This window comes from Capsicum annuum, chromosome 4 (genome assembly GCF_002878395.1).
Source record: "Capsicum annuum cultivar UCD-10X-F1 chromosome 4, UCD10Xv1.1, whole genome shotgun sequence".
NCBI lineage: Eukaryota > Viridiplantae > Streptophyta > Magnoliopsida > Solanales > Solanaceae > Capsicum > Capsicum annuum.
Window position 1 is genome coordinate 10,053,963 of NC_061114.1, and position 14,375 is coordinate 10,068,337.

The window sequence follows — 14,375 nt, forward strand, 5'->3', positions numbered from 1 at the left end:
CAACAGATTAGTCATATATATTCCAACAGATTACTAATCTGCGCAACAGATTAGTCATATATGTTGCAACAGATTATTAATCTATGCAATAAATTTGTCATATATGTTGCAACAGATTTCTCATCTGTTAGATTCACGTTACATGTTTTATCCATTGTTGAAAAAACAGCAGTAGCAGATACACTCAGATGAGAAATTCAATTAAAAATTATAATTTTACTTACTAGAATTACCTATAAGTAATGCCTAAGTGATATACAAATAAAATTTGATCTAAAAAAAACTGATCAAGTAGCAACAGTAATGGTAACAACAATAATGTTCAACAACAAGAAAATGATATCTTTATTATTTTTTCCTTAATTTGTGTGTCAAAATCCAACAGTTGATTATTAACATAAATTATCTTTTCATAAAAAGTCAAAAAAGATACACCATTTTCTTTGTCACTTTCTTGAAAATTCTTTCTACTTTAATTAAGCTGAAACTTCCAATAAACGCTTCATAGAGTAATTGACTCAAATACCCTTTACAGGGGAATCAGTTCACTACCACAAATGCACTAACAAAAAAGGCATATTCTATGTGAAGATTAAAGTAACTCGTGATTTGCATGGAAGGTGTTTGATGGAATGACTGAAAGAGAATTTAATGGATTGTGGAAAAATTTCATCTTTTTGGATGTAAAAGGAATGTAAAATGAGTACTGTAAAAGATAAGCTATGCTATGCTGTAAGGGCCCAGAAATGGGAAAACATGAAGAAATGTTCTTTTTTATAAACCACATTAATGCAGCTTTTGCCTAAATAAAGAAAGGCATAAGCATTTCTTGTTGAGTTAATATGGTAATGTTCATGTTTATTTACAGGGTTTTCACTTGTCTTTTGCTGCTGTTAGTCATTTTTGAGGTGGCTGTAGAACAAGCTACGCAAGGCCCTCTACGCAGAATCTGTACAACAACTTTATATGATGAAAAATTGCCAAATATACCTCCTCTTGCGAAAGAAGATGGTAAGATTGTCACTGTCTTAAGTCTGTGTAAACATTTTTGCTGCTTTGTTTTCTTATACTAAATGATTCAAACATGTTCCAATATTATTTTGCTTTCAATGTTACTGTCAATATGGAGAAATAATTTTCTTTTGGACTTCCGTTACTTATTGTGTGGGACTGCTTTGGATTGTTTTTTCTTGAGCCAAGGGTGTACCCGAAACAACCTATCAACCTTTGAGGTTGGGGTAAGGTCCATGTATACTCTATCCTCCCCGACCCCACTCTGAGGTTGGCGGGTATGCTGTTGTTGTTGTTCGGATAAAGGCAAATTTCATCAATGGAAGTTCTCAACCTCCATTTAACACTATGTTCTACCGCAAGTTTGTTGACGCTTTGTCTGAAAAATGGTATTTGTGTAGTCGTCAAAATCATAATAGTCCTTTGTTGTCTGAATTCATAGTCGAATTACTTTTAACTTGCCTTGTTATATTTTCAATTTTTTTTGATGTTTGTATAGTCATCGCGAAAAAATTTATCGCTTTCTTTGTTTATGGTAAAGACATCTCTTCCTGTAACAGCTTTTAATACTGAAATGAAAGCCGAACCTTTACGTGTTATTTTGTACATGAATGGTAACATAGAGATGAACGTAATATAGAAAGAAAATCGCACTGTGCGAGGAGATTCTATAGTTTTATTTCCTCCATTTGATTAAGGGTGAGATTGAATTTTCTTTAGACGAATAAAGTATAAAGTTGGATGACGGTATAAAGAAATTACACTTTCCCTCAACTTATTCCACATACTCATAGCTAACAATTGGCGTTGCAATCCTGAGGAGGTAGTTTGGTTTTTAAGCAAGTTATGCAGGGATTTTATACATGGATAAATGTAACGATTAGTAATGCAGGAATTGTAACGAGGGAATTATTTTTTATCTAGAGTTTAGATGAGCTTGTTATTTGCTGTTACATCTTCATGACATCACAGGTTATCCGTTCTAATTTTTATCTCTCTGCTGATGCAATTTTCTGCATTTGGATGTCAGAGGATGTCATCAATGATCTGCTTGGGTGTTCTGGGGAAAGATTATCTCCAAGTTGTTATATTGAATCAAATTCCGTTACTTGCGATTGTTATCCTGAGGACCATAAAAGATGTCGAGTGGTGTACATGTATCACTTCTAATCCAAGTTATTTACTATTCTTATTGTTTTACTTTTTAGTATTTTTCTTAACTGCTCTTCTTGTTAATTGATCTGCTGAGTAATACGCCATTTCGAAATATTACAAGTCCAGGTAGAACGATGGGGTTCATCCTAACCCCTTTCGGTGAAAAATTACACTATCTATGCATGGTTAAAATTATTTGTATGTATATATAGTAGATGTTGAACCCCCTTTGGCTTGTGGTGTGTTTACTTCATTCTTTTGAAGAAAATCCTGGTTCTGCCATTGAGAAATATATGATTGTGCTCTTGGGCACTTTGCCATTCTAATATTCTCAGTGGTCGTCGTTTGAGTAGAATGATGATATGCAGTGCTCATGGTGCTTTTTTGTTTTTGATAACTATGGTGTTCGGGTCAGTTTGCGTGCACCTCGACTAATTCCACGTGATACCTGGCACCTCCCACCGACAAGAGGTACTAGGTAACTCTGTCCATTAAGGCTAGAACATATGAGAAGAAATCACCTAGTGTTTTTGTCTCAGTTGGGATTTGAATCCGAGACCTTGTGGTTCTCAACCCACATTATTGACTACTTCACTACTTGAATTTTTACGGTAGATTACAAGTATCTAAAATTATGCCTCTTTACATTTGGAAGGGAACCTTCGTGTCACATGTGAAGTTTCTTCGTTTAGAGCCATGAAAATAGCCCTTTGATGTTGCATAAAATAGACCTTTGTGGTCCGGTCCTTTCCCCCCGCATAATGGGCGCTTAGTACACTAGGCTGCCCGATGCCTCTTTACATTTCTATATTATGTTGAAGCAGGAATATTCACCTTTGCCTACTCGACCAAAAATGATTTAGAATAATTTCACTCTAATAATAGCACCGTCTCCATAATTTCACCTCGAAAGTGTAAAGCAACTTAAGAGACATCTTTGCCTACTCGACCAAATGTGCAGGTCATCCTTGTCTGAAATTGTGGTCTCATGGGCGTTACATTTTGTTGCATTTTTTTTAACTTTTCAACTTCGAGATTTCTGATTGATGTTTTTGCAACATGATGAACTGCAGAGATTTCTCCTATAGTCAATTACAAGGTGTGATCCCTGCAAAGATTGGAAACCTTCAATATTTAAAAACGCTGTAAGGATACCTAAACAATTGCTTTTCAGTTTAAATTCGCATTATAGATCATAAGCATACTTGAAGATTTTGCATTTAAGTGTCATTCCATTTGTTAGATTCTAGTTGCATTTTGTACGTGAGTGTAATAAATATTATAGAAAAACGAATGCGGTAACTACAACAACAACATACTCAGTGTAATCCCACACGTGGGGTGTAGGGAGGGTAGTGTATACTCAGACCCCGTTCTTCAGGAAAGTACACTTTATATTTAAGGTTAAATCTGATATTTATGTGTTTATATTGCATATTGAACCCCTTGATACAACTTGAGAATCTATTTCGAACCCCCTTACATAAAATCATTCCTCCGACACAACTAGTTGCATATAATAACGACACTAGATTTATACGTTCTATGATCAGAAGCAAATAAACAAGAAATTAGCACTCTATGCTGATTTTGGTTTTTGCATCCTTACTTGAATAATAGCAGGGGAGCTCACGGCTAAAAAGTTAATGTCTTAACACTCATTTTGAAAAAGCGATCTTATCTCTTGTATTATCCTTTATTTATCTATCTATTTTGGTTGATTACAGATATTTGAATGGAAACAATTTGCGTGGATACATTCCTGAATCATTCAAAAAACTGGATAATCTGTCGGAATTGTGAGTAGTTTCAGAACTTCGACTGCAAAATTTTTCATAATATTAGAAACTTATTTATCTGTTTTTAAAGTCCATTACCATGCATATGATGATGTTTTTCTTGAATTACCTGTGATAGTTATGATGTTTTATCTGACAGTTCTCTCTGTGATAACTTATTGGAAGGAGCCATTCCACCTTTCTTTGGTCAGATGTCGTCTGTAAAACAAATGTACGTCATTGCCTTACGTTTTTGTATTAGCTTTATGACTCAACCTACGCGCAATTTCTACGTACTTGTTTAATTTCCTGCTAATTTTTAAATCAAAAAGAGGAACTATTGCTCCCACTCATTTCCATCAAGGAAAATAAATGGAATAACTTCAATTTGACTGCTTTACAAAACCAGAAATTCCTTTTTGGCAACAGAACAATCATAAAGTAATGGTTCTCGTCCGAGTTTGAATGCTAGCTGTTCTAACAATGTTATGACATCCTAATAGTAGTTGATGAGGCGAAATATACTGTTGCGAGCAATTCAAATATCATGAGAATTAAATGATAGATGATTAAAACTTGAAATGGAGAAGTGTTATCGGGTGCTGTGTGATAGCTTGATGCTTACCAAAGTCAAATCTTCATCTGTTTGGCCGACGGAAATGTGAAGGATGTTGACTATCCCTTTGTTCATTGCAATTTGTGACAAAACTATGGCATTTGATGCTTTACTTGTTTGGCACTTGGTCAATTATGCATCACTCCTTCAAGACAACACTTGGAAGTTGGAACTTAGGAAGCGTTTACTGTGTCGCATTGGTTGAGGGATGGGTTGTTTGTCTCCTTGTTTGGCACTTGGTCAATTATGCATCACTCCTTGAAGACATAACTTAGGAAGTCTTGATCAATCCTCAATTCATGAGCTAGCTTTCAGGATTGAGTTAGGCCTATGGTCAGAGCCAGACTCAACCCTCTTATTATGTCGCAATATAGGGCCCCCATATTATTTTGTCCACGCTCTAGTTGGCAAGCTTAGGCATGCGGTGGGTTGTTAAGTGTCCCACATTACTTGATGGATGGTTGTTTATCTCCTTATATAGTGTTGAAAAACCCTCACCTTATGAGAGATAGCTTTTGTGTTCGAGTTAGATCAAAGGTTTCTTTCTTAACAAGAGGAAATATGGGAACGAAGAGATCATGAGAAGTGACTCCACAAGGCGTAAAGTTGACACACACAAAAAAATCATTAAAATTAACTCAAACTTCTATCTTGGTATCATATTTAATCATTAAAATCTAACCTTGGTTTCCATTACAGATATTTGTGCAAAAAGTTGTTCAACCAAACAATTCCTCCGGAATTGGGTGCTCTCCCATCGTTGGAATATTTGTAAGCTTAAAGCTTCATCTCATATTGTCCTTTCTATTCCAGAATAAATTATTATTTTCTAGCTCTCTTAGTTCATAATATATATTTCTTTTCTTCTTGTCCTTTCAGAGACTTGGGTTATAACTTCTTATCAGGGAAAATTCCGGCTGAGCGGGGAAATATTAAGAGCCTCATTGGATTGTAAAATCCTTGATAAAATCCATATTTCTATATTATCTCACTTGCCGTTTGGTTTAGCGCAAACTTGAATCCCCATCTATTTGCCTTCACAATTAGGTACCTCTCTGATAATCAACTCTCGGATGTACTCCCGGGCCAGCTTGGAAATCTTGTGAATCTTGAGGAGTTGTAAGTATATTTTTGTTGGTTTGGGAGATAATCTTGATCAGTTGGTGTAATGATCTTTCAAATGGAAGGCAATGGCAGTAGAATACTTAGCAACACAAGATAAACTGATGCATTATTTGCATTTTAACGAACACAACTCAGAGAACTATTATCCAAACCTAGCACTGTATTAGAGTCGTCTTCTTTTTTGGTCCGAAAAATGTGCTTATATTAAAAAATTCACCAAACGTTCACTTGTATTAAAGTCTTTTATTTGATCACATTCTACTCCAAAAATCTGTGACCAAGTATCCAGGTGATGATAAAACTTTTTGTCTAATCTCCAAATGTGATGAGAGTTTACAAACTTGTAAAAATTTACATACAGAGAAGAGTACATGTTTGATCGTACATGTTTAGGAAATGTAGCTAATCCACTTACATTTAGACTGACTTTTACTGAATTCTTGTGCGTGTACTTAGCTGTGTATAATGGGATAAAGATGTTTTTTTTTTTTGGTCTATGCCGTGGTCCTGGAGAGCTGGCTTTCAACATTCCCAACCCACAGCTTTCTGTCAAAGTAAAAATATATCCAAAGCAAAACAATTCTACTCATTCCTTGTATGTTCTTTTAAAGCTGGTCGTAATTATACGGACACGGAAGCTGCTAAATTTGAACATTTACTGGATAGAGTTTCATCCAAAGTTGACAAAGAATACAGGGATACTTATTATTATGGATTATCAACATTATATATAGGATCATCAAAACACATAAATAATAGCATAATCCATTTCATCCAAAGTTGACAAAGAATACAGGGATACTTATTATTATGTAGTAAATGATTTCAGGAAATTGCAGAACAATGAATTTATTGGTTCATTACCGGCGAGCTTCAAGAATTTGAATAAACTGACATATTTGTAAGTATCTATTCTATTATCTTTCATTCACATTAGCATAGGATGAAAGAGGGGGTGGGGGGTTAATATACATCTTCAGATTACTTTTAAATCAGTTGATCCTCTTTCGGCTGTAGCAATGTGCGAGGGAACAACCTCAATGGAGCAATCCCAGATATTTTCGAGCAGTGGCAAGACCTTCATATCATGTAAAACTCACGAAGTAACTGTATATTTTCATACAATCTATGCATGTTTTTTTCAAGACTATTGATTCTTGTCTGTACATGTTATGAAGGAATCTGATGGGGAATAATTTTTCTGCACCATTGCATGGCCAATTCTCAAAGCTGAAGAGTCTAACAGAACTTCAAAATCCTGTAGCTTTTCGATGTACTCATTCTTGAAAGGATTTCTCCCAAAATTTGAATAATTATGTATTATATAATATCCATTTCAGGCATATCAGTAACTTAATTGGAGGAAGCTCGTCGTTTCCAGATTTATCTGGAACAAAATTTTTGAGACTTTTGTGAGTCCCCTGGCACCCAAAGTTTCATGGTTATTGGATTAATAGTTTTTCTTTTGCTCTTCTCCTGAAATGGAATTCTATTTTCTGGTTTGTTGTTTATCTAGGACATTGAGGAATTGTTCAATAGCTGACCGCATCCCCGTTGGACTATGGAATTTACCTGGCCTACAGTATCTGTAAGACAGCTTCTGCAATAAATATCTCCCTATTCTTTTACTTTAGAGTTAAGGGTCAAAAAATATATAAAGTACCCTGGTTTTGCGAGTTTCATACCTAAATTATCAAGTGTGTGATTTTTCTACTCGATCTATCAACCATTAGCTCTTTATTTTACGAAGATGAAGGCATGCTTTTGGTATGGGAAAGTCGATGATCTAAATGTTCTCCTCTCTGACTGTACCTTTTTCATATATAACTCTTCATGATCAAATCGTTCCTATTAAAGTCTTCTCAATCCCGTGTTTCAACATCTAATATTATGAGGGCAATCTTAGTAGCTCAATTGGTTGGCTATCTTGGTTACATAAACTTTAACCTTGTAGTTGAGGGCTCGATTCCCCATATTATAATCCCCTCCACTACCTCAAAATTGAAAAAAATAATCTCATATTATGAGGTTTATGAGAAAATAAGTCGTTTATGGATAGAAGAGTCCGCCAGGCTAAAATCTTAAAATGTGCTATCTTTGTCTTGCTCCTGTTCTGTTTGATATCATACGGTATACAGAAAAAAAAAAATACTTGAAGTGCGTGGAACAAAGTGAAAACGACTTAATTGAGTGTAAACCTGTCACTATATAGGCTAATACATGTTTACTGAACAAATTTATAAAGTAATTCTACTTTCTTTTCTCCTGATGCAGGGACTTGAGTTTCAATAGTTTGTTTGGTGCAATTCCAGAAGTTGTTGACAACTCACTGGTTTATATGTAAGCCATCTTAATTCTCTAACTAATTGTTAAATATAAAATGCGATCTTACTTTTGTAACGAAATGTGGATATAAAATTCATCATTGCAAGAAAAGCTGCTCTTTCAAATTATATGCGTTGCTGCAGAGGTCTGAGAGAGACCTGATTTCATGTTGTGTGGTCTTCCTGTGGAGGATTCTCTGTACCTCTTTCCATTTGGTTATATCCTTCTTAGATGCATTTCTTCTCGAAGCCAGTAATAATTTCTTACCAGTAGTATTAGCAATATTCTCATAGTTTCTTGTTCTTTAATTTTGGTTATCACATGTGTTTGTTTGTGCTTCGATTATATCAGTATTTCATGGTTGTTACTGTTCTTTCTTCTGAATGTTGTGTACTGTTTTCCATTACGCATTATTTCATTGTTCTTACTGCTTTCATTTCTATAGTCCCTTTATCAAACTACTTTTGAAATGCAATTTTTAAGTCGAGGGTCTATAGCAGCTTCTCTATCTCTACGAGTTAAGAGGTAAGGTCGGCATACACGCTACCCTCCCCAAACCCCACTTGTGGGATTACATTGGGTATGTTGTTGTTGTTAATTCCTATCGTGAAGTCGTAACATTGATTTTTATCACATTCTTTTCTTTTCCTGTGTGGTATCAACTTTCATGATCCGGTGTGTTGTTTCCAGATATCTAAGAAAAAATAATCTCAATGAGACAATTCCAGCTTGGATGAATGCTAATTCATACGTGTAAGTGCCTTTTGCATTAATTTATTATTTTTCGGTTCTAAGTTCAGACATTACTAGCAGCTCCTAGGAAATTTATCTTGTTACGCTGAGGAAGAGAGTAACAGAATGAAACTAAATCGAAGTGATAATGGGAAAGTAAAAGCAAGTGCCAAATAAATTGAAGAGATTTTCTGTTCTCACTTTCTCTTTTCATTAATTTCTACAACGTATTCTGCCACTCACTCGTCCAAGTCAAAGTGCAGGGATGTTTCTGAAAACCTTTTCAGAGATGTGAGCATTAACCCCGGGCAGACGCTAAACCCTGACTTGTAAGGGTGATTTTCGCATATCTTGAAAAATCTTATTTGTGTACTTCTTAGCTATGTTTCTTGGACTCTCCAAAATTTTTACGGCACCCGTGTTAGATTCTCCAAAATGCATTACTTTTGGAGTATATAACACACACCCATTGACATTTTTGAAGAGTCCGAGGAGCACAGCTTCTTAGTAGCTTTTCTATTTCTGAATCCAATGATGTTACCCTTTTCCAGGAATCTGTTCAAGTGCTGCTCCAACGAAAAGGATAAGTAAGCTCTTCCACCAGTATCTCCACAAAGAGTGGGAAAAAAAGAAATAATTTGGTCCTAAGCAAATTGGTCTGAGTTCTATGCTTAACTTTGAGTACATTTGAATATAGGGTTGCAAAGCAGGACCAAGTTGATTTCGATTGTAAGAATGGAACTCAGTTTTGTAAGTACTAACAACTTCAGATGTGAAGTGATATTAGCATATGTCTTATGTTATGTTCCTTATGGGATTGAATGTGACTCTACAGAAAAAATTCTGACGGACTAATTATTTCTATAGTTAAAAGTGCTTGTTTCATGACTCATGATAAGATTGCTATTTGCTAGTTTGTCGTCACAATGTTGTGTTGCTAGTGTTTCCATTCCAGATTAAAGTTTGCCCGCATTTTAAGATTATAAATGCACCATGTGCTAAAATAGTGTCTCTGTCTGTAGATGACCGTTTGTATATAAACTGCGGTGGTGAGTCTGTATCAGTTAACGGAAGAGTTTATGAAGCTGATGTAAATCCACGTGGTGAATCAACTTTCTTCAGTAGATCAAATTGGGGCTATAGTAGTATGGGAAGCTTCTTATGGGCAAGTCGTAATGAGTACATTCTATATGATTGCCAAATCCAAGCTGGTGATGCACAATTGTATAGCTCAGCACGTTTATCCCCAATATCCTTGAAATATTATGGATTTTGTTTGAAAAGTGGTGTGTACGACGTGAAGCTTCACTTTGCTGAAATATCTAGTAGCGAGAATAAAGTTTCGCATAGCAAAGCAGGACGTCTGTTTGATGTAGATATCCAGGTAAGGTACCAAAACCATCAAGTTGTTGATCCATATGCAAACATAAAGAAGATTTTTAGATAATATTTATGCAGGGGGAAAATGTGCTGAGAAACTTCAACATAGAAAAGGACGCGGGAGGTGTGAATATGGCTATAACAAAGGAATTTACTTGTGTGCTGAATAACAGTCTGGAGATTCACTTATACTGGTCTGGAAAAGGATCTGTCTTATACCGATCAGAGTACTATGGGCCCCTTATATCCGCAATTACAGTAACTCCAGGCATTCATTTTTTGTCGGATTGTTCACTATTTTATGAAGGGTGGAATTGGAGCAACGATAAAGTTGTCTCCGTGTGACCTATAGGTCACGGGTCCGAGTCGTGGAAGAAGACACTAGCTAATGCTTGCATTAGGGTAGGCTATCTATATTACACCCCTTGGGGTGTGCCCCTTCTCTGGACCCTGCATGAACGCGAGATGCTTTGTGCACCGGGCTACCACCGACTATTTACCATTTTATATGGCTTTAGTTCCTATTTTGTGACTGATATTTCACCGTAACAATTTATGAACCAGCTCGTGAATCAAATCTGTCCACTGGAGCGCTTGCTGGAATTTCAGTATTTGCATTACTTCTTCTAACTACATTATTCATAGTTTTTTCCTGGAGATTCAAAGACATATGGCAGGGAGGTAACACTACTTTATTTGGTTTCCATTGGGATTTGTAGTTATCGGTTTTAATCACCACCATGTGAATCATAGGTCTTTTTATTTGTTGTAAGCTTCTTTACTTTATTTATGTTTTCGATCCCTCTGACATATATTTACTAATGTGTTGGTATAGAGCTAGAACTTGTTGAATTGTACCCTGGAGGGCTTTACAACTATCAGAAAATTAAAGCTGCCACAAAGAATTTTGATACTGCGAACCGGATTGGTGAGGGGGGTTTTGGGACAGTCTATAAGGTTAGCTAGAATCTTAACTCATTATAGGTTATGATTTTTTCTGATATATCTTTCGAAATGGATAAAAAATGAAAGCAAGACAAACAAATTGAAACGGAGGTTTTTCTGATACACAATTTCATCATCTGAAATACTTAACGAATGTTCAGGGCACACTTTCAAATGGGATTGCCGTCGCAGTTAAAAAGCTTTCAAGAACAAAAGAAGGAATGTGGGAGTTTGTGGAAAAGAGTCGTGCAATTGCTGGCATGAAACATCCGAATCTTGTAACACTAATGGGATGCTGTCTAGGAAACAACCAACTTCTGCTTATCTATGAGTACATTGGAACCAACACTCTTGAAGATGCATTATTTGGTAACGCCTTCCGTTTATGAAAGATTTCTTCGTTAAGCCTCTATAGTGGTAGTAAAGAAGAGGGAAAAGATAAATTTATTGTACTAATGATAAGTTGAGCTTTGGTCTACTTAAAAGGTTCAGATGAACTTAGAGCTAGACTAGATTGGCCAACGAGATATAGAATTTGTCTTGGTCCAGCAGAAGGTTTAGCTTTTCCTCACGAGGGCTCCAAACAGGAAATTATACATGGGGATATTAAACCAGCAAACATTCTTCTTGATGATGATCTAAATCCGAAGATATATGATTTTGGATTTGCAAGGCTCTATCACAAGCAAAAGACAGAAGGAACAATGCAAGGAAACGCCCTAATTGAAACATTGGGAGACTGATTTTTCTTTCAAATTGGTTAAAATTTTGTATACGTTGGCTATCACAATTGCACTTCTCACTGATAGAAGCCTTTTGCAGGTCATACACAGCGCCAAAAGTTAAAGATCGCCCCTTAGAAGTGAGCGCGGATGTGTATAGCTTTGGAGTTGTCACACTTATAATTGTCAGAGGAATGAAAATCAAGAACCCGAGGCCAGGTGGTGAGACTGAATACCTCGTGGATGAGGTGACTGAAACTCAACCAACTCCAATAGTTATGTACATTACTTTAGGAAACTAGAGAAAGTTATTGGCTTTAATCGATTACTATAGGCACAAAAAAAGGATCAGAGGGGAACTTTAATGGAACTCGTTGATCGTAATCTGATGAGCTATGACTGGGAAGAAACAGAGATGATTCTACAATTAGCAATCCAATGCATAGATTCTCCGTCAGTCAGACCAACCATGTCTAAAATCGTGAAGATTTTAAAGAAAGAACCCTTAATCGAGACCATTTTGATCAAACCAGAGGATTTTTAATTTCTCCATGTAGCAGACTCAAATGTGCTTCTCGTGACCACTACAATATCCCGGCAAAGAAGGTTGAGAAATCATGTCTTCACAGAGAGAGAAAAAGTAAAGGAGTACCGTATTTGCTTTAACAATGCGCTTGACCAGGGGCGGAGCTAGAACCCAAGTGGTATGTTTGTCCTAAATCTTGTATTTGTGTTATGAGATTCACTGAATATGTACATATTTTAAATTTAGAATCCGGTTATTAGCACTTGAAGTTATTATTGTAAATTCAGAAGTCATAAAATTCAAATGCTAGATACGCCTCGGTGCTTTGACTAGTGTGCAAGGATTTGATATTTAAGGGGCTTGCCAGGTTATGTAGAATACATGATTGTGTTGCCTTCTTGAGTTAGAATCTTGTTACATCTATTAAAGAAGATGATAAGATATGATGAAACACAAGAAAAACATATCTTCAAAATTTATGTGTGACGTCAATGTAAGGTGTCTTCAAAACACAATGAGAACATTTAGACTGTTTAGTTGTCAATTGAAATTGAGTTGACGTGTGTGATGTGCACTATCAAAGTTGAAAAAGTGCTACTTACCGGTTGAGTTCAAGTTTGAGTACTGAACGTGAGCCTTGGAGTAACCGGTAAAGTTGAGGTAATGGAAACAGCATATGGCAGAAATGTAAGGTAACGCTGTGTACGCTAGTCCCTTCTGGTCAGGGCCTTTTGTGGATCCGCACTGCGAGAGTTTTAATGCACCAAACTGTTTTTCTTCTTTTTTTAGTTTCATAGCTGCAATAATTCTGAAAAAGAAAAAAAACCAGGGAGAAGTATTATTGTGGGGCTGCTAATTAATGTGAACAGGTAAATGATTCTCAAAAGAAGATTTTTAGTCCAATCAATGTAAAGATCATTTTACATGTTTTCTAATAATAGTGGTGTTCGGCCACCTTTCGCACAATTTGATTAAATTTACGGGATACTTGTCACTTTCCAGTATATCAAGTAATTCTGTCGACTAAGGTTAGGATAATGAAAAAATCACCTAGTGTTTTTTAGTATCTGCTGGGATTTGAACTTGAGACCTTGAGTTCTTGACCCACAATGCTCATTTTACATGTCTTTTTTGCATCTCGACTGGTTTCACGAAATACCTGCTAGCTCCCACTAGCAACACATATGAGAACTTTGTCCACTAAAGTTCAAACAAATGAGAAGAAATCATCTAGTAATTTTATCTCTGCTCGGAATTGAACATAAGACCTCGTGGTGCTCAATTCACGTCATTGAGCACTCGGCCACACCCTTAAGGTCCAAATTAGTATGGACTTAGTTCATTGAGAAAAAATGAATAGAATTTTCTTTGAGTCATTTCATCGAACACCTTCCATGCAAATTACGAGTTGCTATGTTTTTCACATAAGAATATGCTCTTTTTGTTAGTGGATTTAATATGTCGATTCACGAATTAAACTCTATGTGTTCAATCTTTAAGGTTCTGTATTTCTAAAGTTATGAGTTATTATCTTGTTATTTTAATAGGCTTTTGCACGTAAATTTATGCTTCGACATCGAAAATATTGGGTTCAGATCAACTTGGTACTATGTCTTTATCTTTGGTGAATAGAGTTATCTGATACCTGTTATTGGTGGGAGATGACGGGTATCTCGTGAAATTAGTCGAGGTATGCACAAGCTGGACCATAAGTGTACGCCGATCTGTGGGATATGGAGAGGATAGAGTGTACACCGATTTGTGTTGTACGGGGAGGGTAGACTGTACGCAGACCTTACCTCTACCTCATAGGTGAGATAGATATGTTGTTTCAGATAGACCCCCGACGCAAGGCGAAAACACTCTAGAAAAAGACGTAATGAGATAGACAACACGATTATCGAAAAAAGGAGAAGAATCGGGTACTACTATGCTACATCCTGTTGGGTTTAAAATCGAGAGAGCGTCATGCGAAAGCTATTAGTTGCAAACTATGAGACGATAAATAAGATGACAACGAAAAACAATACTAAAAACATAATTTTATTATATGATTTGAC

At 36.0% G+C, this 14,375-nt stretch overlaps 1 protein-coding gene across 10 annotated transcripts; it reads left to right on the forward strand.

Annotated features, from left to right (window-relative positions):
* The first annotated feature begins 523 nt into the window (after window positions 1–523).
* On the forward strand, window positions 524–12,690 carry LOC107855185 (probable LRR receptor-like serine/threonine-protein kinase At1g53420). Of its 10 annotated transcripts, XM_047410697.1 has the most exons (26): window positions 524–732; window positions 869–1,011; window positions 2,042–2,168; window positions 3,240–3,311; window positions 3,894–3,965; window positions 4,105–4,176; window positions 5,260–5,331; window positions 5,440–5,511; window positions 5,608–5,679; window positions 6,515–6,586; window positions 6,703–6,774; window positions 6,864–6,935; window positions 7,026–7,097; window positions 7,202–7,273; window positions 7,960–8,025; window positions 8,701–8,763; window positions 9,006–9,071; window positions 9,294–9,329; window positions 9,440–9,492; window positions 9,765–10,126; window positions 10,186–10,390; window positions 10,687–10,803; window positions 10,958–11,079; window positions 11,229–11,436; window positions 11,890–12,037; window positions 12,124–12,647. In XM_047410697.1, exons 1-25 carry the CDS (start codon window positions 728–730, stop codon window positions 11,925–11,927), a joined length of 2,403 nt encoding a protein of 800 aa, XP_047266653.1. In that variant the 5' UTR covers window positions 524–727; the 3' UTR covers window positions 11,928–12,037; window positions 12,124–12,647. The 10 variants fall into 10 exon arrangements, with proteins under 10 accessions (XP_047266653.1, XP_047266650.1, XP_047266652.1 ...); XM_047410694.1 differs by having other exon boundaries at window positions 524–1,011; window positions 12,124–12,690; XM_047410696.1 differs by having other exon boundaries at window positions 524–1,011; window positions 10,201–10,390.
* Window positions 12,691–14,375: the final 1,685 nt, after the last annotated feature.